The sequence below is a fragment of the Oncorhynchus mykiss genome, chromosome 23 (assembly GCF_057628025.1).
Source record: "Oncorhynchus mykiss isolate SJ-2025 chromosome 23, ASM5762802v1, whole genome shotgun sequence".
Taxonomy (NCBI): domain Eukaryota; kingdom Metazoa; phylum Chordata; class Actinopteri; order Salmoniformes; family Salmonidae; genus Oncorhynchus; species Oncorhynchus mykiss.
The window spans coordinates 26245321-26273191 of NC_143044.1; the positions used below are offsets into that span (position 1 = coordinate 26245321).

At 42.0% G+C, this 27871-nt stretch overlaps 2 protein-coding genes and 1 long non-coding RNA gene across 6 annotated transcripts in view; 2 read left to right on the forward strand and 1 right to left on the reverse strand.

Moving 5' to 3' along the window:
- Positions 1–7951, forward strand: part of pyroxd2 (pyridine nucleotide-disulphide oxidoreductase domain 2) — a 36917-nt gene extending 28966 nt beyond the window's left edge. Inside the window, exons 11-16 of the mRNA XM_021580865.3 lie at positions 1743–1815; positions 4614–4767; positions 4904–5058; positions 5251–5357; positions 6265–6385; positions 6899–7951. Coding sequence (XP_021436540.1) covers positions 1743–1815; positions 4614–4767; positions 4904–5058; positions 5251–5357; positions 6265–6385; positions 6899–6969 — 681 coding nt within the window. The 3' untranslated portion in view covers positions 6970–7951. The remainder of the gene's footprint in view (positions 1–1742; positions 1816–4613; positions 4768–4903; positions 5059–5250; positions 5358–6264; positions 6386–6898) is intronic.
- Positions 1–27871, reverse strand: part of LOC149972552 (uncharacterized) — a 66065-nt gene that overhangs the window by 4343 nt on the left and 33851 nt on the right. The gene's annotated exons all lie outside the window — the stretch shown is intronic.
- Positions 17816–27871, forward strand: part of zgc:123010 (RRM_SF domain-containing protein) — a 34554-nt gene continuing 24498 nt past the window's right edge. For 2 of the 4 annotated variants that reach the window (XM_090217200.1, XM_090217203.1), the window contains exon 1: positions 17816–18045. In XM_090217200.1, coding sequence (XP_090073326.1) covers positions 17985–18045 — 61 coding nt within the window. In that variant the 5' untranslated portion in view covers positions 17816–17984. The remainder of the gene's footprint in view (positions 18046–27871) is intronic. The other 2 variants (XM_090217201.1, XM_090217202.1) reach the window with 1 other exon arrangement.

Sequence of the window (27871 nt, forward strand, 5' to 3'; positions counted from 1 at the left end):
CTGTTGGTATCGATAGTCTAACAGTTTAACCACATGGTATGGTTAAAATATTCAGCAATGGTCTACAACCTTTGTCCTCTCCTAATGGAGAAAAACATGGTCTGGTGATAATTTCCCAAAGTTGGGTTTTATTCGGAATTGCAGAAAAGGGGCTGTCCCAGGATGCCTGACCCTAACTGAGCTCAGGGACGGTCCTCTGATTTAGTTCAAATCAAAAGGGAATTGTATTTTCCTTCATTAAACAGTCCAAAATCATATTACACAATTTTACAAACAGTGTCATACTCACTCATTCATTTTATACAACAATTAGATGTAAACCTCATATCTGAGGCTATTATATAAACAGCGTTATGGTAATGTGGCCACACTGTCTCCCATGAGCTTCCCCAAGTTGTAACAAACGGACCAGTTCGTAGCTGGATTCTTCACCGATCTTTTATACTTTCTCCGGAACATGAAATTAGTTCGTACCTCAAGTTCTGTGAGGTGGAAGAAATTCCTTTGTGCTCTATGAAAATTTACTCTGCCTCTTATACTATGTGGCCATGTGGCAGGGTCTTCTCAGGAATTGACGACCTCTCTCTGACCACAGCAGCCTAGTTGAAGGAGGCAAGGGGGAGGCAGGGAGAGGGGGATGGGGCTTGCTATACCCAAATAGGGCAACATCATGACATGATGCTGTCACCACCATGTTTCAATGTAGGGAGGGTTCCATGTTTCCTCTAGACATGACTCTTGGCATTCAGGCCAAAGAGTTCAATCTTGGTTTCATCAGACCAGAGAATCTTGTTTCTCATGTTCTGAGAGTCTTTAATTGTCATTTGGCAAACTCCAAGTGGGCTGTCATGTGCCTTTTACTGAGGAGTGGCTTCCGTCTGGCCACGGCCTGATTGGTGGAGTGCTGCAGAGATGGTTGTCCTTCTGGAAAGTTCTCCCATCTCCACAGAGGAACTGTAGAGGTCTGTCAGAGTGACCATCCGGTTCATGGTCACCTCCCTGACCAAGGCCCTTCTCCCCCGATTGCTCAGTTTGTCCAGCCGGCCAGCTCTAGGAAGAGTCTTGGTGGATCCAAACGTCTTCCATTTATTAATGATGGAGGCCACTGTTTTATTGGGGACCTTTATTGCTGCAGAAATGTTTTGGTACCCTTCCCCAGATCTGGGCCTCATGTCGGAGCTCTACGGACAATTCCTTAGACCTCATATCTTGGTTTTTGCTCAGACATGCACTGTCAACTGTGGGCCCTTATATAGACAGGTGTGTGCCTTTCCAAATCATGCCCAATCAATTGAATTCACCACAGGTGAACTCCAATCAAGTTGTAGAAACATCTCAAGGATGATCAATGGAAACAGGATGCACCGGAGCTCAATTTGGAGCCACAAAGGGTCTGAATACTTATGTAAATAATATATATAATATATATTTATTTTTTCATAAATTTGCGCATAATTCAAAGAAACGGTTTTCACTTTGTCATTAAGGGGTATTGTGTGTAGATTGCTGAGGATTTCTTTTTTATTAATCCATTTTAGAATAAGGCTGTAACATAACAAAATGTGGAAAAAGTCAAGGGGTCTGAATACTTGAAAAAGTAGGCTATTGAAAAGACAATAGCCTATATACATTACTTTCAGGAAGACATCAAACATTGTTCAAAAAATATTGTACTCAGAAGTGTAATATCGTGTTTGTGTCCTCTTACCTTAACCCTAACCCTTCTGTTTTGCTTCTCACAGAGTGCTCTTTCTCCAGCGTTCATCAAAGCTGTAGATCAGATAGACTACACCTCCCCTGTCACTAAGATTAATGGTACGACCCTTATCATATCTACCTCATACTTTTCTTTTGTGTTGAACTACCTTTTTTTCTCAAGTACTTACTGAACTTAAGTACTTAAAGTACTTACTTTAAGAAACCCTTAGCGTACAATTTCTGTAGCCACGAGGAAATCGAATTAACATAATAAAACTAAATCGCCATCAGAATTTGTCTGATTAAACTAGAGATATCTGTTTTTTTGCATGGACTGTGTCTCAATCCACTGCCCTTCCGCATTTGTTGTGAAAGTTGGCAGAGCTAGAGTGGTGTTTGTCAGACCATGAGACCAAATAGGTCTTCTCACAAAGTTTTATCAGCTGTATGGGTGGCTGGTCTCAGAAGATCCATCAGGTGAAGAAGCCGGATGTGGAGCTTACACACACGGATGTGGAGGTTACACACGGCTGGCGCCGTTACAGGTAATCTGCGGTTGTGAGGCCGTTTGTACGTACTGCAAAATGACATTGGGAGACTGCTTATGGTAGAGAACTTAACATTAAATTATCTGGCAACAGCTCTGGTGGACATTCCTGCAGTCAGCATGTCAATTGCACGCTCCCTCAAAACTTGAGACATCTGTGGCATTGTGTTGTGACAAAACTTCACATTTTAGAGTGGCCTTTTATTGTCCCTAGCACAAAGTGCCCCTGTGTAATGGCCATGCTGTTCAATCAGCTTCATGATATGCCACACCTGTCAGGTGGCGGGATTATCTTAACAAAGTAGAAATGCTCACTAACAGGGATGTAAACAAATTTCTGGCCAAAATTTGAGATAAAAAATATTTTTGTGAATATGGAAAATGTATAAAAAAAATGTATAAATGTGTATATATATATATATATATATATATATATATATATATATATATGTATATATGTGTACGTGTGCACACACGCAGTACCAGTCAAAAGTTTTGACACATCTACTCATTCATTCTTTATTTTTAAAATGTTCTACATTTTAGAATAATAGTAAAGACATCAAAACTATGAAATCATACATATGGAATCATGTAGTAACCAAAAAAGTGTTAAACAAATCAAATATATTTTCTCTTTTAGATTCTTCAAAGTAGCCATCCTAGATGACAGCTTTGCACACTCTTGGCATTTTCTCAACCAGCTTCTTGGGGAATGCTTTTACAATAGTCTTGAAGGAGTTCTCACATATGCTGAGCACTTGTTGGCTGCTTTTCCTTCACTCTGCGGTCCAACTCATCTCAAACCACCTCAATTGGGTTGAGGTCAGGTGATTGTGGAGGCCAGGTCATCTGGTGCAGCACTCCATCACTCTCTTTGGTCAGATAGCCCTCACACAGCCTGGAGGTGTGTTATGGGTCATTGTCCTGTTGAAAAACAATGATCGTCCCACAAAGCGCAAACCAGATGGGATGGCCTATCACTGCAGAATGCTGTGGTAGCCATGCTGGTTAAGTGTGCCTTGAATTCTAAATAAATCACAGACAGTGTCACCAGCAAAGCACCATCACACCTCCTCCTCCATGCTTCACAGTGGGAACCACACATGTGAAGATCATCCGTTCAGCTACTCTGTGTCTCACAAAGACACAGAGGTTGGAACCAGAAATCTCAAATTCGGACTCATCAGACCAAAGGACAGATTTCCACCTGTCTAATGTCCATTGCTCGTGTTTCTTGATCCAAGCAAGTCTCTTCTTCTGGATTAATTGTCAGAGTAGAGGACCTTATGCATTTCAGGTAAAATAATAAACCAATGTTTATATCCCAGGACAAATGATTTAGCAACAGCAAGGTAGCTAGCTAAATTGCCATGAATGTTTCATGTGTTTCGACCTGTCCATAAATTAATATAGTTGGTTCAGAGTTTGTTTACATTTTTTAACCTGCGTGTCCTGATCCCATCTGGTGTGGATGAACAAAATCAACATGCGTCTCAGTGTCGTCACACGTCATCAGAGTGCGCATCTGAACACTGTGTGCTGGAAAACACCCGGTTGTTATTTTTGATTAAAACAAAACCGCTATTAATTAAATAAGATTTTGAAACCTGTTTTTGCATGGATTCCGCGGCGCGTTTAGCTTTAAACAACTAGGAACCACCGCTAACCAAACAACAGTGCTAGGTGGCTGTACTACAGACACCGGTCGTCATCGTGGGAAAGAAACCAACCTGGATACTAAGGAGATCCTGAGGGAAATCGCCGAATACCAACAGCTTTACACGATGGAGGAACAACATACTCCATCATGGAAAGATCCGACTACCTCGCAAAAGAACTCTACCCCGACAAAAGAAAGAAAAACAGATTAATCTACAGACACGGACGATTTACTTACCGTTGAAGTAGAGGCTAGTGCTCCGGCTGGAATCCATGCAACACTGGAAAAGTTGTGTGAGGAGGTAGCAGGGCTAAGGGGGAGTATGGGGTTTAGCCAGAGTGAAATTCTCACTCTCCAAGGAGAGAACAAGGCACTCAGCCAAGGTAAAAATCCACGATTCCAACATGGATTGTCTACTCAAGGAAAACGTGGTGATGGATTCACTGCTAGTCATACAAAGTCGTAGCATGCGTGAAAATCTAATGTTTTCTGGGATTCCTTAGGACGCATCCAATAATCCAGATGGTGCGATCAGAGAATTCATGTAATCCGCCTTGAAACTTCCTCTAGATAATTCACTGGGATTGATGATCCCTAAGCCAGGGATCATCAACTAGATTCAGCCGTGGTTCGTTTTTTTCTGCAGTGGATGGTTGGGGGGCAGGAACATAATTACAAATAACTTGGACCCATTCTTCCTAACAGTGGCAGTGGATAAGCTTCCTAACTTTTTAGCGGCCCCCACACCAGACGGCAAGCCTGGCCCACACCACCAGTGTTCTATCCATCTCAACTGTGAGAGTGTGGAGGTGTTACAGACAGCCTACGAAGACTGCAAGGAGGGACGGCCTTCGTTCAGGTAAACACAGACACGCATGTACGGACTCACACACATCCAGGGACCCACACAAGTGCATACAGGTTCACATACCACACACACACTCACTCGCTCACTCACTCACTCACTCACATTCTTCCTTTTCTCTCCCCTACAGGCCCATGATCGAGATGACCATTCCATCGGTGTTGGACCCAACTTTGGCGCCCCCTGGTAGTCATGTGGTGTTACTGTTCACCCAGTTTACACCATATAGTCTGGTGGGAGGGAGAGCGTGGACAGACCAGGACAGAGAGGCCTTTGCAGACTCCGGTTAGAACGCACACACACACGTGGAAACACTCTTAGAGCAGTTGTCACTGATGCTAGTAACAGAAACATTGTCACTCACACAGAAAGTCATCATCCTCACAAGATTTTGTATAACATTTTACTGCTCATCACAGGCATTATTGAACTTATATGAAACTGACTATGTCTCCTTGTGCCTGTGTATCTGTGTAGTATTTAGCTGGATTGAGCAGTATGCCCCTGGGTTCAAATCCTCCATTGTTGGCAAAGACATCCTGACTCCCCCCGACCTGGAGAGGATATTTGGCCTAACTGGAGGGGTATGTGTGTGTGCTTGTGTGTGTGAAAATGTCTGTGTATGCAGTGTGTGTGATGGTTCACATCCACAATGTACGTGCATATCAATATTTCAAGTCGATTTTCTAATAGCTAGTAGTAGAGTAGATAGTATTCCACTGGGAAGTAGCATGTATTTATACAAAGTTCTGATTTGCACACCACCAAACACCAAACCACAGGCTCTGAACCAGGATGTGATTTATATAGGAGCGTCCCTCTTCTTCCTGCTTTCCTTTTGTCAGAGAGAGTGTGTGTATGTGTGCTAACTAACGGCATTGAACGGTTTATGGTTACGCCAACAGTTACCATGATACTGTCCGTCAGAATCAAAGCTCATATCTGGTATTCAAAGTAGTTCAACCACTTGGGTCTGCGGTATTTGTGTAAGTGTTTCTGGTTCATGGCTCATTTTGCATGCTTAAACTACTGTGCACTTTTACACTGCTGCTTTCACAAAGCCGATGAATGGACTCTGAAAGTGCAGTTTAAAGACTTAAGTCTAAGACTAGTGCAGTTAGTAAGTCCCAAGAGTATTACCAGCTTGACTATGTTCTCATCTACTCATTCACGGACTCAATTCCATTTCTCCTTATTTCATTCAGTCCTGTTCTTTCCATTCTCTCAGTTCCCCATCAGGGAACAACCATAGAGACATGGAGGAGTGAGTCAAAGCCCCTGTCTTCTTAGTCATGCCTAAATGAGAAGTGGGGTTAGCAAAGTTATGCCCTAAACCTTACCCTTACTGACCCCCCCTATTCTACTTTAATGGCTAAGAGGGTGGAAACTCCCCCTAGCCCATGATCACCAATCCAATGCAATCCAATGCACTTCAGGGAGAACAGGGCAAATTGGACTTATTTATGTAGTATGGTATTTTATCCTCCACAGAATATCTTCCACGGAGCAATGTCATTGGATCAGCTCTACCTCGCTCGACCTCTGCCCTCCCTTTCAGACTACCGTTCACCAATCAAAGGGCTTTATCTTTGTGGCAGTGGCTCCCATCCAGGTTTGTGATTGGTCATAATTGGTTTATTGGAATTCTATCCGATGCCAGCTCCTAGTCATTCTAGTGTGTGTGTGTGTGTGTGTACCGATGTAGGATCTTCATTTAAGCCAGTTTGCTACAGTGGGAAAATAATCCTGCAGCAACAGGAACTGTGAATTATTATGTGGATCATAATGAATGGATATTTTTGAAGGGGTTGATACATTTTTCATTGGGCAAATCCAGGCTGAAATGTCAAAATGGAAATTACAAACTTTGGAAGCCTTTTTAAACTCAAATACAGTAAAAGTTTGCAAATAAATTCTCAGCAAATAAAGAGTGATCAAATGGAGATCCTATATCTCTCTCTGTGTGTGTGTGTGTGTGTGCGTGCGTGCGTGCGTGTGCATTCACTCTTGCATGTGGACCAGTACAAAAAAAAGAAAATGCACTCTACTGTAAGTCGCTCTGGATAAGAGCGTCTGCTAAATGACTAAAATGCCAATGTATTAGTGTGTGTGTGTTTCTCCTAAGGTGGTGGAGTGATGGGGTCTCCAGGGTGGAATGCTGCTCTGGCTGCCATGGCTGACCTGAAACGTGGCTGAAACCTTAACCTTAACCTTCTGACGGGATGAAGGGCGGGAGATTTGGACATCCATGCCAATACCTTAACACGGCCCTCCCAGTTGTAGGGGCTTCATAGCCCGGTGCACCGTTTGGGCAGTTTTTAAATTTAGGAATACTGAAATGATTTCCAATGTGCAAACTCTTCCCACCCGGTGCCCTTGGTTAGCTAAAATGAACACTCTGTTTCTAGAGGAACGATCTCAGATCCACAAACCTCAACTCTCAATGAAGAATCACAGATCTCCATCCATTTCCATCCACTTGTATGGTACTGTGACACCATGACACACACGTCTTTTATTAAACATTCAACTGATTCCGACTGATGACATCCCAAAGTGAAGCTAATTCAATCCTTAAGCATACTAGAATTGTAGAATAGAACACTATAAGGAGTTGAAATCTGTAATTAAACATGAATGACTTAACAAAAGCTCAAACTCAAAAGCTCTCAGCCTAATTGAAGAAAATAATGTGCACTCCACATCAGTGTTTCCCAACTCCAGTCCTCCTGTACCCCCAACCGCACACATTTTTGCTGTAGGCTTAAAGAAACACACCTGATCAACTCATAGAGGGCTTGTTGATAAGTTGACAAATTGATAAGTGGGCTTTATCCAGGGCTACATTTGGGGGTACTGGAATTGGTATACACTGCTCTACGTGACACACACACAATTAATCTTCAAAGAGGTAAACAAAACAGAAGTAATAGTATGACATCAATTACTGTTTTGATTGTGTTAAACGCTGAAATGTATATGTGTTTTGTGAACAAAACTTACCAGAGGAATCTTTAAAATCAATTTCTATTGCTTAAACATTTTATGAACATTGCACAAAATTAATCTAGCTGAAATGGCATGCAGATGTGCAGCTATCTATCTCTTTGTCTCTGCCAGTGTCATTCTGTCTTAATTGAATATTCTGGTCCAAATTAAAACCATGTTTTCAGATTGACAGAATTGTTTCCATCCTATCTATTAAATGATGATATATCATACAACAAGTAGGAATCCATAGAATTACATAGTCATTTCATAGGACATCTGTGAGGAATCTCTCTGTCACTCAATGTTGTGTTTCTAAACACCCATCTATAGGTTATTACAGCAGGCCTATGTGTGTTATGGATCACCAAGCACTTAATAATTATGGTAATTGAATGCATTTACATTAACATATGGCTATAGTTGCTTTATGTTGAGTCTACAAGAGCAATTCTTCAACATCTTGAGTTTAAGGCTGCTTTCCAGGCATTAAACTATGTTTGGGAATCCCCCAACAGTCCATGTAAATTAGGGTGTAACTGTAAGGGGTTGGGAGTAGCATAGGCTAAATAGTAAATTAAGAACTATGCTGCGTTCATAACATTTTGTAAATTTGTAAATACCTGCACAGGACTGGGAAAACTCCCCTTGAACGCCGCTCCAACTGGTAATGACTACTGGGAAACTACAATCTATAATCTCTGATTGTTATTACAAGAAAACTTAGAAGGAAATTAGGAAAAAATATAGTTAAAATGTACATTCACCACCATTCAAAAGTTGGGGTCAATTAGAAATATAATTGTTTTTGAAAGAAAAGCACATTTTTTTTGTCCATTAAAATAACATCAAATTGATCAGAAATACAGTGGAGACATTGTTAATGTTGTAAATTACTATTGTAGCTGGAAATGGCTGATTTTTTAAATGGAATATCTACATAGGCGTACAGAGGCCCATTATCAGCAACCATCACTTCTGTGTTCCAATGGCATGTTGTGTTAGCTAATCCAAGTTTATCATTTTAAAAGGCTAATTGATCATTAGAAAACCCATTTGCAAACAGCTGAAAACTGTTTTCCTTCTTTAGACTAGTTTAGTATCTGGAGCATCAGCATTTGTGGGTTCGATTACAGGCTCAAAATGGCCAGAAACAAAGACCTTTCTTCTGAAAGTTGTCAGTCTATTCTTGTTCTGAGAATTGAAGGCTATTCCATGCAAGAAATTGCCAAGAAACTGAAGATCTTGTACAATGCTGTGTACTACTCCCTTCACAGAACAGCGCAAACTGGCCCTAACCAGAATAGAAAGAGTGGGAGGTCCCGGTGCACAACTGAGCAAGAGGACAACTACATTAGAGTGTCGAGTTTGAGAAACAGACGCCTCACAAGTCCTCAACTGGCAGCTTCATTAAATAGTACCCGCAAAACACCAGTCTCAACGTCAACAGTGAAGAGGCGACTCCGGGATGCCGGCCTTCTAGGCAGAGATCCTCTGTCCAGTGTCTGTGTTCTGTTCCCCATCTTTTTTTTTCTCTTTAAAGTTTTAGTAGGTTTTCTTGTTTTTCAATCAACCAACAAAACACATTCCACATTCACAGATGTGACAGACTTAAAAAATAAAAAAAAATACAATAATAAAACAAATAAAAACATAATAATAAAAAAAACTTTAAAAAAAACTTGCAGCAGCACTATCAAGTTTCTTATTAGCTATTTCCAGCCTTAGCTGAGACGACAAGCAAATAATGAGTTTTTACAGCACCTTACACAACATGTATCTGTCCATTTCCCTAATCATCCCATTCACTCTGTTCTGTTTTCTCTGAAATATAGTTGATTAGTGGAGACCAGAGTCTATCAAACTTGGGCTGTCTCTTGCGGAGGTCATAAGTGAGCTTTTCAATAGGGAGAAAGTCAACAATCCGGTCAATCCACATTTTAAATGTAGGAGAAGTATTAGAAGCCCACAATAGAAGAATACATTTCTTAGAAAAGTATGTGTTAGTCATAAACACATTTTCTCTGTCAGGATCAAGAACAGGATCATATCAAACTGTACATCTAGTATTTTCTGTGCAGCAGTATGTATAGATTGCCAAAATCTGGCAATCTCTCTACAGCTCCAAAATACATGCATATGGGTTCCACTTACAGAGGTACATCTTTTACAGTTAGGAGAAATATCTGTTTTCACTCTATGGAGTCGCATTGGAGTATAATAAAATGTGTACAAAAATGTTTTTTTTTTACATTAGTAGAGGAGCAGTATACCCTGTCGCAAACCTCCGCCTCCTCTTGGAAGTAAATGAGGAAATGACATGTCTAATATAAAGATATATATTTTTTTTAATGGATCTTGGCACATTGAATTCACTGCAGAGCTCTTGAAAGGATTTCAGTATAGTGGTTTTCTGATGAAATAGGTCTGAAAAGGTCCTGATCCCTAGAGTATGCCAAAGATTAAAGGCATCACTCAGGGCTTTTGGCAAGTCTGGGTTGCATACTATAGGCGAGTGAGAACATATTTGGGAGGAAATGCCCAGGTATTTCTTACAGCCCTTCCACGCTAGTAGGGTGCTGTAAATCACAAAGGTTTTGGCTATGTTGCCCACTTCACTACAGTTATTAATGAATATAATTGAGCTTAGGGGCAATGAACCACAGGATTGGGCTTCTATCTGAATCCACGTTGAGTCTTGTCTGTTTGTGATCCATGTTAGCATGTTGCGGATTTGGGCAGACCAGTAATACATTTGAAGGGAGGGAAGGGCAAGACCACCCTTAGATTCAGGTTTCGATAGAGTGGAGAACTTGATCCTAGGTTTTTTATTGCCCCATATAAATTTGGTGATGCTTTGGTTAGTTGTTTTGAAAAAGGAAACTGGGAGATAGCATGGGAGCATCTGAAATAAATAGTTCAATCTAGGGAGGATGTTCATACGGATGACATTAATTCTTCCGACTAAACTAATTGGGAGGGGATCCAGGTTTGGAGATCGTTCTTGATTCGATCCATGAGTGGAAGATCATTTTCCTTGAAAAGGCTATTCAGATCTGGTGTTACGAAGATCCCAAGGTATTGAAACCCCTGTGTCTTCCATTGGAACGGACACAGTGTCTTCATAGAGCTGGTGAGTGTAAGATTGAGAGGGCAAACAGTGGATTTGTTCAAATGTATCTTATATCCTGAAAACTTGCCATACTGAGCAATTGTGTCTAAAATGGGAGGGATTTCTAAGGGTTGGATATGTAGAGCAAGACATCATCCGCGTAGAGCGAACTCTTGTGCTGCAGGCCGCCTGTAGAAACACCCATAATACTTGGATTGCTCCTTATCAACTCTGCCAGAGGCTCCGCCCCCAACAAGTAGAGCAGGGGGGACAGCGAGCACCCTTGTCTTGTGCCCCGTCCCAAAGGGAATCTGTCAGGGTTCAGTACGTTAGTAGTCACCATGGCATTTGGATGAGAGTATTGGGACTTAATTAATTTAATAAAGTTCGGGCCCATATAGAACTGAGAACAGTAAGCTCCACTCCATCCTGTCGAATGCCTTCTCAGCATCCAGTGAAGCCAGCAGGACAGGGGTCTTCTGTGCGTTTACTTGATCAATAATATCAAAAGGACAGCAAATGTTATCAGAAGAGTACTTGTCTCTAATAAATCCAGTTTGGTCCGCTTTTTTGGGGGGAAGAACAGTGTCTAGTCTTTTGGTGAGCAATTTGGTAATTATTTTGTAGTCAAAATCCAACAAGCTTATGGGCCGGAAGGACGAGCAGGATAGAGGGTCCTTGTCTTTTTTGAGAAACACTGTAATGCAAGCTGTGTATATAGAGTCTGGGAGAACTCAGTTTTTGCAAAAAATCATCCAGCATTGGCATGAAAATAGAGCTAAGCTGGAGCCAAAAAGCTTTGTAGAACTCTCTGGGGAATCCATCCGGGCCTAGGGACTTATTAGGTGGCATGGAGGTAATTGCCTCTAGGACCTCCTCAGGAGTGAAGGGGGAGTTGAGATCTTCTTGGTCGGTCTCTGATAGTTTAGGTAGCGAGATTCCGTCTAGGAAGGAATGGAGTTCTGCCTCCATATGTTTTCTCTCAGAGGTATATAGTTTGCAGTAAAAATCATGAAAAGTTAAATGTATCTTTTTTGGGTCATATGTGACTTCGTCCTCTGCTGTTCGCATAGCCATGATTGTACACTTTGACTGCTCTTTTTTTAATTGGTAAGCAAGCAATCTACTAGGCCTATTTCTATACTCATGGTATTTCTGTTTAGTAAAGAAAACTTTTTTTTTTATCTCCCGGGTATAGTCCAAGTTCAGTTCGGCTTTGGCTGCTTTAAGTTGACTCCGGGAGGTGCTGTCTGGGGATTGTTTATGTACGTTTTCACAGCGTTCCAGCTCCTTCTCAAGATCTAGCCTGTGTGCTTCCATTGCTTTTTTCTTAGAGGAAGCATATGCAATTAGATGACCTCTTAGTGTGGCTTTGGCAGCGTCCCACATTGTGGCCAGAGAAACAGGAGAGTCTTTGTTGTCTTGTGTGTAGTTTTCTATCCATGTAGTTACCAGTGTATGGAACGCTTCGTTTGATAACATGGAGGTGTTGAATTTCCAGCTCTTTGACCTTGGAATGTTTTTGCAGAGGTCAACTAGTCAACGTCATCGAACAGTAATCGAACTCTACTGCAAGTCATCTCTGGGTACAGGTGGATAATAGTTAATAAACGGTGTACATAAAATAACAATCTCTGAACACCCAAGCCGAGTTCCCAAACAACTCGACATATCCCATTGGATCTATTTCCTCTCCGCTCAGTCTCAATTCTGTGTTCCGAAAAAAGAAAAAAAAACGGGAACAGTTAGCAACGCACAACGTCTCCCCCTCCCCACCAAAGAAATGCCTCATCCTCTCCGCCCCGCATTGAGTAAGTGATAACATCCCCTGATAACAGCCCCCTGTCCAGACCACATTAAAAAAGAGGGAGAAAATAAAATCAATATCCCAGCCTACATATACCTCCCCCCCAAAGGACATAAGGCATTTGGACCAAATAAAACAGAAATGTTGAGGCAAATCCTTAAGAGGGATCTATAGGATAAGTTGTTCATTTTTATTAAAACGTAATATCAACAGGATAAGGCCATAGGCATAAAATTGACACATTAAGCTTCTCGTTAGGTCTGTAAGTGTGTTGTAATCGACAGCGTATAAATGGTGGAGGCCTATGTGAAAATGATAACTACAAATAATAATAATTTAAAAAAGGGAAACAAAAGTAGGCTGAAACTTTAGTAGGCCTAGGTTAGGCTATAGAGCCTATCCCTCTCAGCTAAAAGAAAATAAATATAAATTAGACTGCTATAATGGCATTTAGCGGGGCGGGTGGGTCTTTGGATGGCAGCTATATGTTGTCTTACCTCCTTAAGTAATAACATTAATCGCTTTTAGTCATTGGTCCATTTCTCAGGGACCAGGATTGTCCTTCAAAAAACATTTTGCCTCTTCGGGAGTTTTGAAGTGTCGCAGGGCTCCTTGGTGAAGAATCCTTAGCTCATTTGGGTATTTGAATCCCCTAAAGATGCCTTGGTCAATGGAGTATTTCTTCTCTCTGCGCTTTCGACGTATTCCAGCTGACAGGACCTGGTGTAAAGTGAGTTTGGCGTTTCCCACTATAATAGTGTTGATTTTTGCTGTCTGTAGGACTCGTTCCTTGACGGTGAATCTCAGGAAACGTATGGTGATTGTGCGAGGCGGTTGTCTGGCTGCTGGTGGAGGCCTCAGTGCTCAGTTCTATGGGCCTGTTGGTGGACATGTGGAGCCACTCGGGAAGTTTGTCTTGCAGGTAGCGGATCAGTGGCATGTTCCCCTTTTCTTTTTCGCCCAGATTTAATAGAACACAAATATTCCTTTGTCCCCTGTTTTCCAGGTCCTCTGTTGTCTCTTCCAGATGCTCTATTTTCTTTTTAGCATATGCTATTGTTTCCATGACGTCTGTCAGTGAGTTTTCCATGGATAGGATTCGCCCCTCTGCCTCATCCAGGCGCCCCGCGTTGATGGTTATCTTGTTGTTGATGTCAGGCAAAGTATTTTCCAGGGTTGTCACCTTGCCCCCGTATTGCACTGAGCTGAGAATTAATGCCATCTAATTTGATGTTGTGTTCTGTACGTTGGGATCTCAGCTCAGAAAGGATGTATTGAGTGCGAGGTTGGCATTTGTTGGGCCTCTTGCTCCTGGCTAATAGCGCTAGCTTTTTATGAAGCTAGCTGCTTCTTGGAGGCTTTTTCCACCACTAATGCTCGAGTCCGGGTAAAAATGTTGCCTTTTGTAGACGCCATGACTTTTTGACTAAAGCTAAAGGAGTTTTAACTTGAAGTGGAGGTAAGATTAAGAATTGGAAACTACTTGTGCACTACTTGTGCGGAGCTCTTAGTTCATGAGGCCATCTCGTTCAAGGGTCATGTGATCCCCCTGTTTCCCATCTTAATCTTTTCTTTTTATTGGCCAGTCTGAGATGTGGCTTTTTCTTTGCAACTCTGCCTAGAAGTTAAGCATCCCAGAGTTGCCTCTTCACTGTTGGCGTTGAGAATGGTGTTTGGTATCCAGGCTACTGGTACCCGGGCTAGCTTAATCTCAGTTGAGTTAACTTTAAAAAAAATCACTTTTTGAAGGTACTCTTCCTGCTTCTAGATTCTATTTCTATGTGAAAAACTTCTGTAAACATTAAACATGCTTAAAAATCGACCTAGAATCATGAAGAATATTGCAAATCTCAAAGCCCAAAAGGTAGGCTACCATTATGTCAGATTGTGAAATGCACATTCAAATACATTTCTACCTGTCTGTAAAAACATGGCCTGTAAAAACATTCACATGGACCAGATTGACTCACTCTCCCCACTATTTATTGTTTGTGAGGATTCACCCTCTTTAGAGAATTATTTTGTAACTTATCCGCACCTCAAACGCAGTAGTACCAGTATGCAAATCAGTGAGCGAAATGAAAGGCTCTTTTCTCCAATGCGATTCGGTTCCCGACGTTCACCAAAAAGATCAATTCAAAAAGAGCCGTTCATTTGCGAACTACCCATCACAAGTTGGCATTGTGTGGTACCACCAACAACAATATGCCAGGAAGCCCCGACTACTCCAGTATCTCAGAAATTGAACGTGACAAGAGTGAGGATGAATTACCTGCAGTGGCAGGTGCGGTGTAGAACGTCGAGTTCGGGCCTAGTCCCGATGAAGACAAGGATGATTCTGGCCCAGTTGGAGTGAGATTTTTGGAGAGAATGGATCGTTGCCTTCTGGCTGATCCATATGTGGTGTCCGGATTAGAGGTCGACCGATTATGATTTTTCAATGCCGATACAGATACCGATTATTGGAGGACCAAAAAGGCCGATACTGATTAATAGGCCAATTTTTAAAATGGATTTGTAATAATGACAATTACAACAATACTGAATGAACACTTATTTTAACTTAATATAATACATCAATAAAATCAATTTAGCCTCAAGTAAATAATGAAACATGTTCAATTTGGAATAAATAATGCAAAAATAAAAGTCTTGGAGAAGAAAGTAAAAGTGCAATATGTGCCATGTAAGAAAGCTAACGTTTCAGTTCCTTGCTCAGAACATGAGAACATATGAAAGCTGGTGGTTCCTTTTAACATGAGTCTTCAATATTCCCAGGTAATAAGTTTTAGGTTGTAGTTATTATAGGAATTATAGGAATATTTCCCTCTATACCATTTGTATTTCATTAACCTTTGACTATTGGATGTTCTTATAGGCACTTTAGTATTGCCAGTGTAACAGTATAGCTTCCGTCCCTCTCCTCGCTCCTCCCTGGGCTTGAACCAGCAACACAACGACAACAGCCACCATCGAAGCAGCATTACCCATGCAGAGCAAGGGGAACAACTACTAGAAGGCTCAGAGCGAGTGACGTTTGAAACTCTATTAGCGCGCTCTAACTAGCTAGCCATTTCACTTCGGTTACACCAGTCTCATCTTGGGAGTTGATAGGCTTGAAGTCATAAACAGTGCAATGCTTGACGCACAACGAAGAGCTGCTGGCAAAACACAAAGAAAGTGCCGTTTGAATGAATGTTTACGTGCCTGCTTCTGCCTACCACCCCTCAGTCAGATTATATGCAACGCAGGACACGCTAGATAATATCTAGTAATATCATCAACCATGTGTAGTTAACTAGTGATTATGATTGATTGTTTTTTATAAGATAAGTTTAATGCTAGCTAGCAACTTACGTTGGCTTACTGCATTCGAGTGCAACGAGAGAGGCAGATCATTTTTGCGTTGGACTAGTTAACTGTATGGTTGCAAGATTGGATCCCCGAGCTGACAAGGTGAAAATCTGTCGTTCTGCCCCTGAACGAGACAGTTAACCCACCGTTCCTAGGCCGTCATTGAAAATAAGAATGTGTTCTTAACTGACTTGCCTAGTTAAATAAAGGTTAAAAAAAAGTTTTAAAAATCTGCAAATCGGCACCCAAAAATACAGATTTCTGATTGTCATGAAAACTTGAAATCGGCCCTAATTAATCGGCCATTCCGATTAATCGGTCGACCTCTAGTCCGGATGGGTGGAGGAGAGGTTAGAGACTGTTGAATTGGTGAAAGTACCCTAAAGTGGACTCGTGCTGATTTTTTGTGTGTTTTCCATCCAGAGTGCACCACGCGCTTCGGGACAAGACTTGCTTGTTCTCTGGAGCACAACACCATTGGAAGTAGTAATAACTGGAGTGGCGAGAAGTTCTGAGGAGGACCAACAGAAATAGAGGATTCCTGGTGTCTGTGATGCAGTCTTTACCCGACAAAGTCAAGTTAGGATGGGTCAGTTATCTCATGAGAGCTTTTGTTCCGAACCAATTACGGTGTTTTAGGTGCCAAGCATTTGGTCATGTCGTATCAGTGTGTAGAAGGGAGATTCCTAGATGTGAGAAGTGTGCAGGAGGGCATGAGACAAAGGAATGTGTATTGTCAGTGGAAAAAGCTATGTGTGTTAACTGTAGGGGTACCCATGGTGCTTGAAATCAGAAGTGTCCGGTGAGAGAAAGGCAGGTTGAGCAATGAAGAATAGTAGAGGAAAAGAGGTACAGGGCAAGGGATCCTAAGAGGCTCCATGTGAGTAGGCAGAGGCCAATAGAGAGTGATAGAAATAACGTGTTTCAGTAAGGTTGGCTTCTTAGCGTTCAAAGACATGGTTATCAACTGTATCTCAGAAATTGAACATAAATAACAGAAAATAGATGTTGCGGTGGCAGATGCAGAGAAGTACTTCGGTGTACACGATTTTATTGCAGAGGAGTTACAAGGTGTGTTGAATGATAGCGTCCCGTCTTCCCAGGCTGCCGGCCTGGTGTAGGATCAGATAGGCCCAAGTAGTGCAATAGTGGTGAGGTTTTAATAGGTGTAGAGTTAAGGCGTCTGCATGTTTCCCAGCTGAAACAGTTTGGTAGAGTTTGTGCTTATATTATGACATTTTCTGACTTTTTTTAGTTTTGGACTTCCGTTTTTTTCCGGCTGTTTAGGCAGACAACATTTTTTCTTGAGGCAAGTGATTGGTCAACACTAGGGATTCTCCAATAAAGTATTTGTTGTCATTCAAAGAGACAAAGTTTTCATGCTAATTTTTTTTATTGAAAAATACTGCACCAAACATCTTAGTTAGATGTAAAATGTGTGACTAGGCTCTTTTAAGCAAAAACGTCAAAATGAATGACCGATTTCTTGTGTTATCTTAGATTAATTCTGTCAATTTTGAGGAAGTGTATACTGGCTATAGCATCTCTTTTTTTAAGCAAAGGTCTTTTAAGGGAGTATGGGAGCATACTCCTTTGGTTCAGCTAATGTTAGCCCGAGTTCAGCTAGGTGCCAGCAGGCTGACGCATTTAGTTGGTAGGGCTTTTATTTAAAAACAATTCTGTCCTCTTTTTGTCACAAAGTGTAATGAATTCCAGAACAGTAGGCAGAAACACAGGGTAAGATAAGAGAAATACTGGCCTCACACTCCAGTACAGTAGGTGGCAGTGTACATTTGGTTACGATCCGCCAATTCATATTTGTAGAAGAAGGAAGCCCTGACAAAACCTCCCAGATTCCCGCAGACAGCGATTGTTCCCATGTTCTAATCATGTTTACTTTGTAACAATGTGTTTGGTTTTATTAACGGGTATTTGAGACGATAATGCTGGATGGTGGTCGCAGTCATGCGGTTCACACGGGACATTTGCAGGCTGCTGGGGCTTGGGAGCGGTAAGAAATCTCCACTTTTTCCCAACTCTTCGAACTTTCCTCCATAGTCGGCAAACACTTCACACCCTGGTTCGAACCTGGCCTGTATCACAACCGGCCGTGATCGGGAGTCACATAGAGGGGAGGGTTTGGCCGGGGTAGAACGTTATTGTAAAGTAAGAATTTGTTCTTAACCGACTTGCGTAGTTCAATAAAGGTTCAATTAAAAATAATATTTCGCCTTGGAACTATGATATTAAAAATGTCAGGGAGTGTTTGTAACGTGCCAAATTACACGGGAAGAATAGCTACTTTGTAACAAAGTTCGGCTCTTTTGCTGCTTGTTGATGATTAGAAGTTGAATTGCATTAAAAATAATAGGGTTTACACATGCCTGTCCACCTAGCCTTTTTTGCTACATTGGTCTAATGTGGTGGTCGACCGAGCGAAGGGGCAACTCTCACAGTGGTAAATGTTGGTTTGATTCGATATTCGGACCTTCAGACTTCAATAGCTGGCGAACGGTCTGAGCTACATACCTCCGGGCTGGCTCTTTATGAAGGAATACAGGTGTACAACATTGCACAGGATTTATTTTCCCGATTTTGACCCGAGTTAAATAATCTCACACAGCAACGTTGTAGGCAGCCTCGAGCACTGTCAATGGAACTAGTTAGGGACCGTCAATAAAGTGCATTCTCACAATATTACATTTTCAATAGCTGTTTCACCATGTGACTTAGCAACCTAATTTTAAACATTCCCGTATTCCTTACATAGAGGCAAGTTGCACAACTTTTTAGTTCTCAAATATTCCTACATTTGTATTTATACAAAATCACTTAAAATTCAATAGCTCTTTGACCATGTGACCTAGACAACACAAACCAACTTTGGAATGTTCACAGGGTAGGGACACATTGCATACCCTTTGGTTTTCCCATTTAAGTGCATATATCAATATTTGAAAATGCAACATTTCAATAGCTCTTCAAGCATGTGACTTAGCAACCTAATGTCAACTGTCCATTATTCGTTATATAGAAAGGCATGTTGCACACCCTTTAGTTTCCTCATAAAATGATTCCTACATAAAAAAATATATATTATAAATACAGCACTTAAAATTCAATAGCTACTTGATTACATGACATAGGCACCTTAAAACAATTTTGTATTGTTTACAGGATAAGGGCACACATCGCACAGCCATGGATTTCCCATAAAGCACCCAACTCTGACTCCCTCAGTTCCACACACCAATAAGACGTTGTGCTCTGCAAAGTTGAACCGCCAGGTTTTGTGCGTTCTCAAGTGTTGTGTTGAACAGTTTGTCAGATTGTCACCTCTTACCTGGACTACTGCAACACTCCTCTCTATAGCCTCCCTGTCAACCCTCTTCAATGTGTTCAGAATTCTGTTCAGTGCTCACCCTGAAAGGTACATCTTTTGGTGTTGCCGTTACGGCTCAATATTTTTTCAGGCATTCTGATGGGGAAGGGCAAAATATGGTGTTCTCCCTCCTCTGGGTCCTTATCTAATGTTATGGTATAAAGTAAGACTGTTGACCATTGGACTTTATGCTACCTTTCACTATTGTGCACGTTGTCTCAAAGGTTTAATAGCATTCACACTCGTTGTTGGTTTCTCTATCCTTGAATCCTTAATTTTACACCAATGGAAACTTCCCTACAACCACACCAAAACCTGGGAAAATATCACATCCACTCCAACTCCTATGCTCACCTACAAATCTCTCCATTTCCTGGTTCTTTCTTACCTCTGACATGCTTCCCACCTAAATCCCCTGTCACTCACTCTACTCATCTGACTCTGGCTTCACCCCCAACACCAGACTCATGGCCAATGGGGACCTGCAGTGCCTTGAGCTCTGCTTCACTCCTCTGAAACTCCTGGACCATTCATCACACCATTTGCATATTTAAATCCAGACTCACAAAACAGTGCCTTTGGAAAGTATTCAGGCCCCTTTACTTTTTCCACAGTTTGTTAGGTTACAGCCTTATTCTAAAATATATATTTTTACCTCAATCAATCTACTCACAGTACCCCATAATGACAAACTGAAATATGACATTTACATAAGTATTCAGACCATTTACTTAGTACCTCGTTGAAATACCTTTGGCTGCCATTTACAGCCTTGAGTCTTGGGTTGTACACTTGTATTTGGGGAGTTTCTCATATTCTTCTCTGCAGATCCTCTTAAGCTCTGTCAGGTTGTATGGGGGGCGTCGTAGCACAGCTATTTTCAGGTATTTCCAGAGATGTTAGATCGGGTTGAAGTCCGGGCTCTGGTTGGGCCACTCAAGGACATTCAGAGACTTGTCCCGCAGACACTCCTGTGTTGTCTTTGCTGTGTGCTTAGGGTCGTTGACCTGTTGGAAGGTGAACCTTCGCCCCAGTCTGAGAAGCAGGTTTTCATCAACGAGCTCTCTATACGTTGCTCTGTTTCTTTGCCTCAATCCTGACTAGTCTCCCAGTCCCTGCTGCTGAAGAACATCCCCACAGCATGATGCTGCCACCCATGCTTCACCGTGCCAGGTTTTCTCCAAAAGTGATGCCTGGCATTCAGGCCAAGGAGTTCAATCTTGGTTTCATCAGACCAGAGAATCTTGTTTTTCATGTTCCATGCGGGCTGTCATGTTCCTTTTACTGAGGAGTGGCTTCCGTCTTGCCGCTCTACCATAAAGGCCTGATTGGTGGAGTGCTGCAGAGATGGTTGTCTTTCTGGAAGGTTCTCCCATCGCCACATATGAACTCTGGAGGAACTCTGTCAGTGACCATTGGGTTCTTGGTCGCCTCCTTGGCTCAGTTTGGCCAGGCGGCCAGCTCTAGGAAGAGTCTTGGTGGTTTCAAACTTCTTCCATATAAGAATGATGGAGGCCACTGTGTTCTTGGTGACCTTCAATGTTGCATAATTTTTTTGGTCCCCTTCCTCACACAATCCTGTCTCGGAGCTCTACGGATAATTCCTTTGACATCATGGCTTGGTTTTTGGTCTGAAATGCACTGTCAACAGTGGGACCTTATATAGACGACAGGTGTGTGCATTTCCAAGCAATTGAATTTATCAAAGGTGGACTAAAATAAAGTTGTAGAAACATCTCAAGGATGATCAATGGAAACAGGATGTACCTGAGCTCATTTTTGAGTCTCAAAGCAAAGGGTCTGAATACTTATGTAAATAAGGTATTTCTGTTTTAATAAATTTAAAAAAAAATGCTTTAAAGCTGTTTTCACTGACATTATTGGGTATTGTGTGTAGATTGCTGAGGATAAAAAAGTAATCCATTTTAGAATAAGGCGGTAAAAGTCAAGGGGTCTGAATACTTTCCGAAGCACTGTATGTTACCCTCCACCCATTCTCCCATTCCTTGCAAGAACCCAACAAATATATATTTCTCCTCTGCTAGCCTCTATACACTGGCTTCCTGCTAGAGATGATTTTCAAGGTTTTACTGTTAAATGAACTTATTCCTACTTATCTCTGATTTTAGTCTTGCTCTACATAATGTACCTACACGTACACTACGCTCACAAAAAGCAGGCCTTCTTATTGTCCCTAATTTCAAAGGAAACAGCTGGAGGCTGGACTTTCTCCTGTAGGCTGCCTCTTTTATGGAATGGTCTGCTGATCCATGTGAGAGAAGCAGACTCAAACCTCAACCTTTTGAGTATTTACTGAAGACTCATCTCTTAAGTAGGTCCTATGATTGAGTTGCTCAGGGGTGCTAAGGTGGACGTCAAGGCACAGGCAAGAGGAACCACCCTTGCGGTCTGCCTGGCCAGCTCTCCACTCTCTCCTGGGATTCTCTGCCCCTATTACGGTGACCAAGTCACTGGCCTGCTCACACACTCCCATGTCGCCCCTATAAGGGCGTATCACTGCATGCCAGGCTTTGTTCACTATACTATACTTCCTTATGTGGGTTGAGTCACTGACATAATCTTCCTGTCTGGTTTTGCGCACCTTAAGGCTAGTGCGTGGGGGAGAATTTCCTGGGCTATACTCGATCTTGTCTCATGGTAGTAAGTTAGTGATCTGCTGATTTCCCTTGAGTGGTATGGGGCTGTGCTTTGGCAAAGTGGTGTGGTGTTTAACCTGCCTGATTGGCCCTTTTTCGGAAGTCATTTTTAACGGCGCCACAGTGTTGCCCAATCCCCAGCATCCATTATGCAATAGCCTATGTGCCGGTGGGCTAGGGTCAGTCTGTTCCTCTGGTGTACTGTGCAATCTTAGAGGACAATCGAAGTGAGCATGCCCATCTGTTTCTCCTTACACACATTGATTGATGTTGTTGTACATTTCTCTTTCTTGGTAGAGCACAGTTTTTACCTAGCACCAAATGTAGTTCACAAACAGAAGTAGACTATGTTCTACTTAGCACTTTTTCTCTAAGAGTATACATCAATAATTCACTCTCATTTGCCGTTCAGTATGTTGCAGGAATTATGTAATTTGTCAGTTTGTCAAATGTTTTGTTGAATTGAATATTTAAATCCAATTTCTAGTGGTTTATTGCTCTTTCAAGTCCTTCCGTAGTTTGATAATGAAAAGCATTGTGGTTAATCTCTTCTATTACTCTGACTCCATAGACTCCTGAAGTTTAATGTTGTGGTGATAAATGTGTCCTATGATTTCACCGGCGGGAATAGATGCATCTTTCTTCTTTCTAGTGATTCAAATCACTTTTATTTGATGATAATGAACATCCTGATTTATCCAAACATATATTGAAGGATGACAGAAATGGGTACTAATGCTGGCAGCTACAGACTTGAGGTATAAGTTAGGACAGAGGGGGAGATGACTGAGTCAGGTTTCCAGTTTAACATTTGTTTATTTAAAAATGTTGACATTTAGCTGTCACTCTTATCCAAAGCGACTTAGTTAGTGCATTCATCTTAAGATGGCTAGGTGGGACAACCACATCTCAATCATAGTAAGGAGCATTTTCCTAAATATAGTAGCTATCAACAAAGTCAGTGGGGGTGGTGGTGAAAGCAAATGCACGTGTTAGTTTACAAAAGGGGTGCTGTGGGATTATCTAAGATGCTTTTTTTTTTTAAGAGATAGGTTTTAAATGTTTTCGGAAGATGGGTAGGAACTCTGCTGTCCTAGCTTCAGGGGAAACTGGTTCCCCATAGGGGTGCCAGGACAGAAGAGCTTTTATTTGGGATGACTGAGACCTGCCTCCCGTAGTGCTGGGAGGACCAAGAGACCAGAGGTGGCAGAATTTAGTACTCGGGTTGGGGTGTAGGGTTTGAGTATAGCCTAAATGTTTGAAGGGGCTGTTCCTCTTGCTGCTCCATGTACCATGGTCTTGGAAGTTGATGCAAGCTTTGACTGGAAGCCAGTGCAGTGTGCAGAAGGAGGAGAGTGACATTGGAGAAGTTGGGAAGGTTGAATACCAGGCGGGCAGCAGTGTTCTGTATCAGTTGCATAGGGTTGATGGTACAAGCAGGGAGCCCGGTCAACATCGAGTTGCAGTAGTCCAGACGGGAGATGACAAGTGCCTGGATTTGGACCTGCATCGCTTCCTGTGTGAGGCAGGGTCGTACTCTATGGATGCTGTAGAGCATGAACCTGCAGGAGTGAGTCACTGCTTTGATGTTTTCAGACAACGACAGCGTGTTGTCCAGGGTCACAACAAGGTTCTTTGGGAAGGGGACACTGTGGAGAGGTCTTGGTGCTGGCAGGCCTTACCCGGGAGGAAGAGCAGTTCTGTCTTGTTGGACTTGAGGTGGTGGACCGACATCCAAGCTAAAATATCTGCCAGGCACTCAGAGATGCATGTCACCACCTACACTACTGTTCAAAAGTTTGGGTCACTTCTTGTTTTTTAAATAATTTTTTTTGTCAATTAAATTAACATCAAATTGATCAGATACAGTGTAGACATTGTTAATGTTGTAAATTACTATTGAGCTGGGAGCTGCTTTTTAAAAAATCATAAAAAAAATAATATATGGAATATCTACATAGGTGTACAGAGGCCCATTATCAGAAACATCACTCCTGTGTTCCAATGGCACATTGTTAGCTAATCCAAGTTTATCATTTGAAAAGGCTAATTGATCATTAGAAAACCCTTTTTGCAATTATATTAGCACAGCTGAAAACTGTTCTGATTTAAGACGCAATAAAACTGGCCTTCATTAGGCTAGTTGAGTATCTGGAGCATCAGCATTTGTGGATTTGATTACAGGCTCAAAATGGCCAGAAACAAAGAACTTTCTTCTGAAACTCGTCAGTCTATTCTTGTTCTGAGAAATGAAGGCTATTCCATGCGAGAAATGAAGGCTATTCCATGCGAGAAATTGCCAATAAACTTAAGAGCTGGTACAACGCTATGTACTAATCCCTTCACAGAACATCGCAAACTGTCTCTAACCAGAATAGAAAGAGTGGAAGGCCCTGGTGTTCAACTGAGCAAGAGGACAACTACATTAGTGTCTAGTTTGAGGAACTGATGCCTCACAAGTTCTCAACTGGCAGCTTCATTAAATAGTACCCGCAAAACACCAGTCTCAACCTCAACAGTGAAGAGACGACTCCGAGATGCTGGCCTTCTAGGCAGAGTTGCAAAGAAAAAGCTAAGACTGTCCAATCAAATGTTTTATTTTTTTAAAGATTGGCGAAAGAACACACACTGGGCAGAGAAATTATTGGAGTGTTATGGACAGACTAATCTAAGTTTGCGGTGTTCGGACCACAAAGAAGAACATTGAGATGCAGAAAAAAATGAAAATATGATGGAGTGCTTGATGCCATCTGTCAAGCATGGTAGAGGCAATGTGATGATTTGGGGGTGCTTAGGTGGTGGTAAAGTGGGAGATTTGTACAAGGTTAAAGGGCCTTCCTTCAAGATCCAAGATCCAATTGGCTTCAAGGAGCCAATTTCCTCCAACTGGACAATGACCCAAAGTACAGCTCCAAACTATGCAATAACTATTTAGGGAAGTAGCAGTCAGCTGGTATTCTGTCTATAATGGAGTGGCCAGCACAGTCACCAGATCTCAACCCTATTGAGCTGTTGTGGGAGCAGCTTGACCGTATGGTACGTAAGAAGTGCCCATCAAGCCAATCCAACTTGCTTCAGGAAGCATGGGGTGAAATTGCTTCAGATTACCTCAACAAATTGACAACTTGAGTGCCAAAGGTCTGCAAGGCTGTGATTACTGCAAATTGAGTATTCTTTGACAAAAGCAAAGTTTGAAGGACACTTTCAATTAAAAATCATTATTTATAACCATGTCAACGTCTTGACTATTTCCCATACATTTTGCAACTCGTGCAGAGCCTTTCATGGAAAACAAGTACTTTTCTAAGTGACCCCAAACTTTTAAACGGTAGTGTAGGTGTCAGAAGGGTGGGAAAGAGAAAAGTATGCAGATGACACTCAACTAGCAATAGGAGAGACCATTTTGAGGGTATGATGGAGCTGAGTGATTTGGTGAGGGCCTAGAACCGAGCCCTGGGAGACAACAGTAGTGAGTGCGGTGCAGTGACAGATTTTCTCCACGTCACCTGGTAGGAGCGCACTGCAGGTTAGGGTGCAATCCAAGAGTGTGCAGAGCCTGAGACGCCCAATCCCTGAGCGGGTTTAGTTTAGTTTATTTTTTTATTTTTACAGGGACAGTGCACATTAATCAACGTTTCAGTAAAAGTGCCGGTTTTAGCCAGCCGGCTAATTTTCAACCGCAGTCCCTGGGCAGGTTATTAAAAACAATTACAATATAGACAATAGCAGCATAGAACAAGCAAGACATAGCAACATAGAACAAGCAAGACATAGCAACATAGGACAAGCAAGACATAGCATACAGACAGAGCAACATAGGACAAGCAAGACGTAGCATACAGACAGAGCAACATAAAACAAAAAGCAGCAAGACAAAATTCATAAAAGCAACAAAGTGTTTCCACACCTCACAAGCTACAGACAACAGAGGGATAGTTCTAGGGTGGAGAGGAGGATCTGATGTTTCACTGTGTTGAAAGCAGTGAATAGATTTAGGATGATGAGAACAGAGGGTCAGCTTTGGTAGTGAGGAGAGCCTCTGTGACACAGAGGAGAGCAGTCTTGGTTGAGTGACCCTTGATGCTTGACTGGTTAGGGTCAAGAAAATTGTTCTGAGCGTGATAGCGATAGAGTTGGTCAGACAGCATGCTCAAGTTTTTTGTGAAAGGATACTGGCTTATATTTGGACGTCGGAGTGGTCGAATGTTGGTTTCTTGAGGAGGGGAGTAACTGGACGTTTTGAAGTTAGAGGGGATGCAGACAGTGGTTAGTTGAGGGAAGTGAGGAATGGGAGGAGGGGACGGAGTTGAGCGGGCAGGTTGTCGGACGGCTTCTTTCAAGGTAAGAAGACGATAAAGTTGTACATTTTTCATAGAACTATTCCTTTAAATGTCTGAAAGGGGCCCAAACAGACTACAATATTAGCCGTATTATGCCACGATTTTTGCCGTCCCATGTTCACGTTTTGGGCATATTCTTAGGTCGTAAACTATTGTCGGACGTCTTTGCTCATTCACTGTGACGGGATCTAGGTCTGCCAATTTAAGAGCCCCTACGTGTGGTTGTAGGCTCCGACAAAGTGTATTGTGGCTGGTCTTCTGAGCCGATCCCGGTGACTGACCAATAGGAACAGGGCCTGCACGGAGTATGCCTACCACAATAAGATTATTGTGACTTGTTAGGTTAATATAATAGTTAAATGTAAATGTTTAGATGCTTTGCAAGAAGAATTTCCTTCATCTTGTTTACATGACACACCTGAATTCAGGATACCTGATGGGATTTTGGTACATGCAAACAATTGGCAATCGAAATAAATGTTTACCACAGCGACCTTGTTGTTATTGGGAAGCCTGTTTTGATTCTGATTTCAAACCTGTACAGTTTATATGTGAATTAATGTGAAGATGCATACTTTCAGTTTTTCCAAACTCTCTTCACTCGGGCATAAGCATAGAGGGAGGCTTGCGCTGCTGGTCTGGCACATGCGGAGATCAAATACACCTTTGCATTTGACACAGCCTACATCGGCTGACGTAGCCTCGCAAGCCAATCACTGAATGTGACGACCGTACTGAAGCAAATTGTACAGTCTGGCAGGTTTAAAAACATATACTTCTGTGTATTGATTTTAAGAAAGGCATTGGTGTTTATGGTTAGGTACAGTCGTCCAACGATTGTGCTTTTTTCGCAAATGCGCTTTTGTTAAATCATCCCCCAGCGTTGCATCGATTATATGCAACGCAGGACACGCTAGTTAAACTAGTAATATCATCAACCATGTCTAGTTAACTAGTGATTAGGATTGCTTTTTTATAAGATAAGTTTAATGCTAGCTAGCAACTTACCTTGGCTTCTACTGCATTCGCGTAACAGGTGGTCTCCTTGTGGAGTGCAACGAGAGGCAGGTGGTTATAGCGTTGGGCTTGTTAACTGCAAGGTTGTAAGATTGGATCCCCCGAGCTGACACGGTGTAAATCTGTCGTTCTATCCCTCAACGAGGCAGTTAACCCACCGTTCCTAGGCCGTCATTGAAAATAAGAATGTGTTCTTAATTGACTTGTCTAGTTAAATAAAGGTATACAAATAAATAAAAAATCGGCACCCCAAAATACTGATTTCCGATTTGTTATGAAAACCTGAAATCGGCCCTAATTAATCGTCCGTTACGGCCGATTAATTAGGGCCGATTTCAGGTTTTCATAACAAATCGGAAATCGGTTAATCGATTAATCGGTCGACCTCTACTTCAGACCTCCCCTCCCAGAACATTTTTGTTGACTTTGTCCATGTTCAGC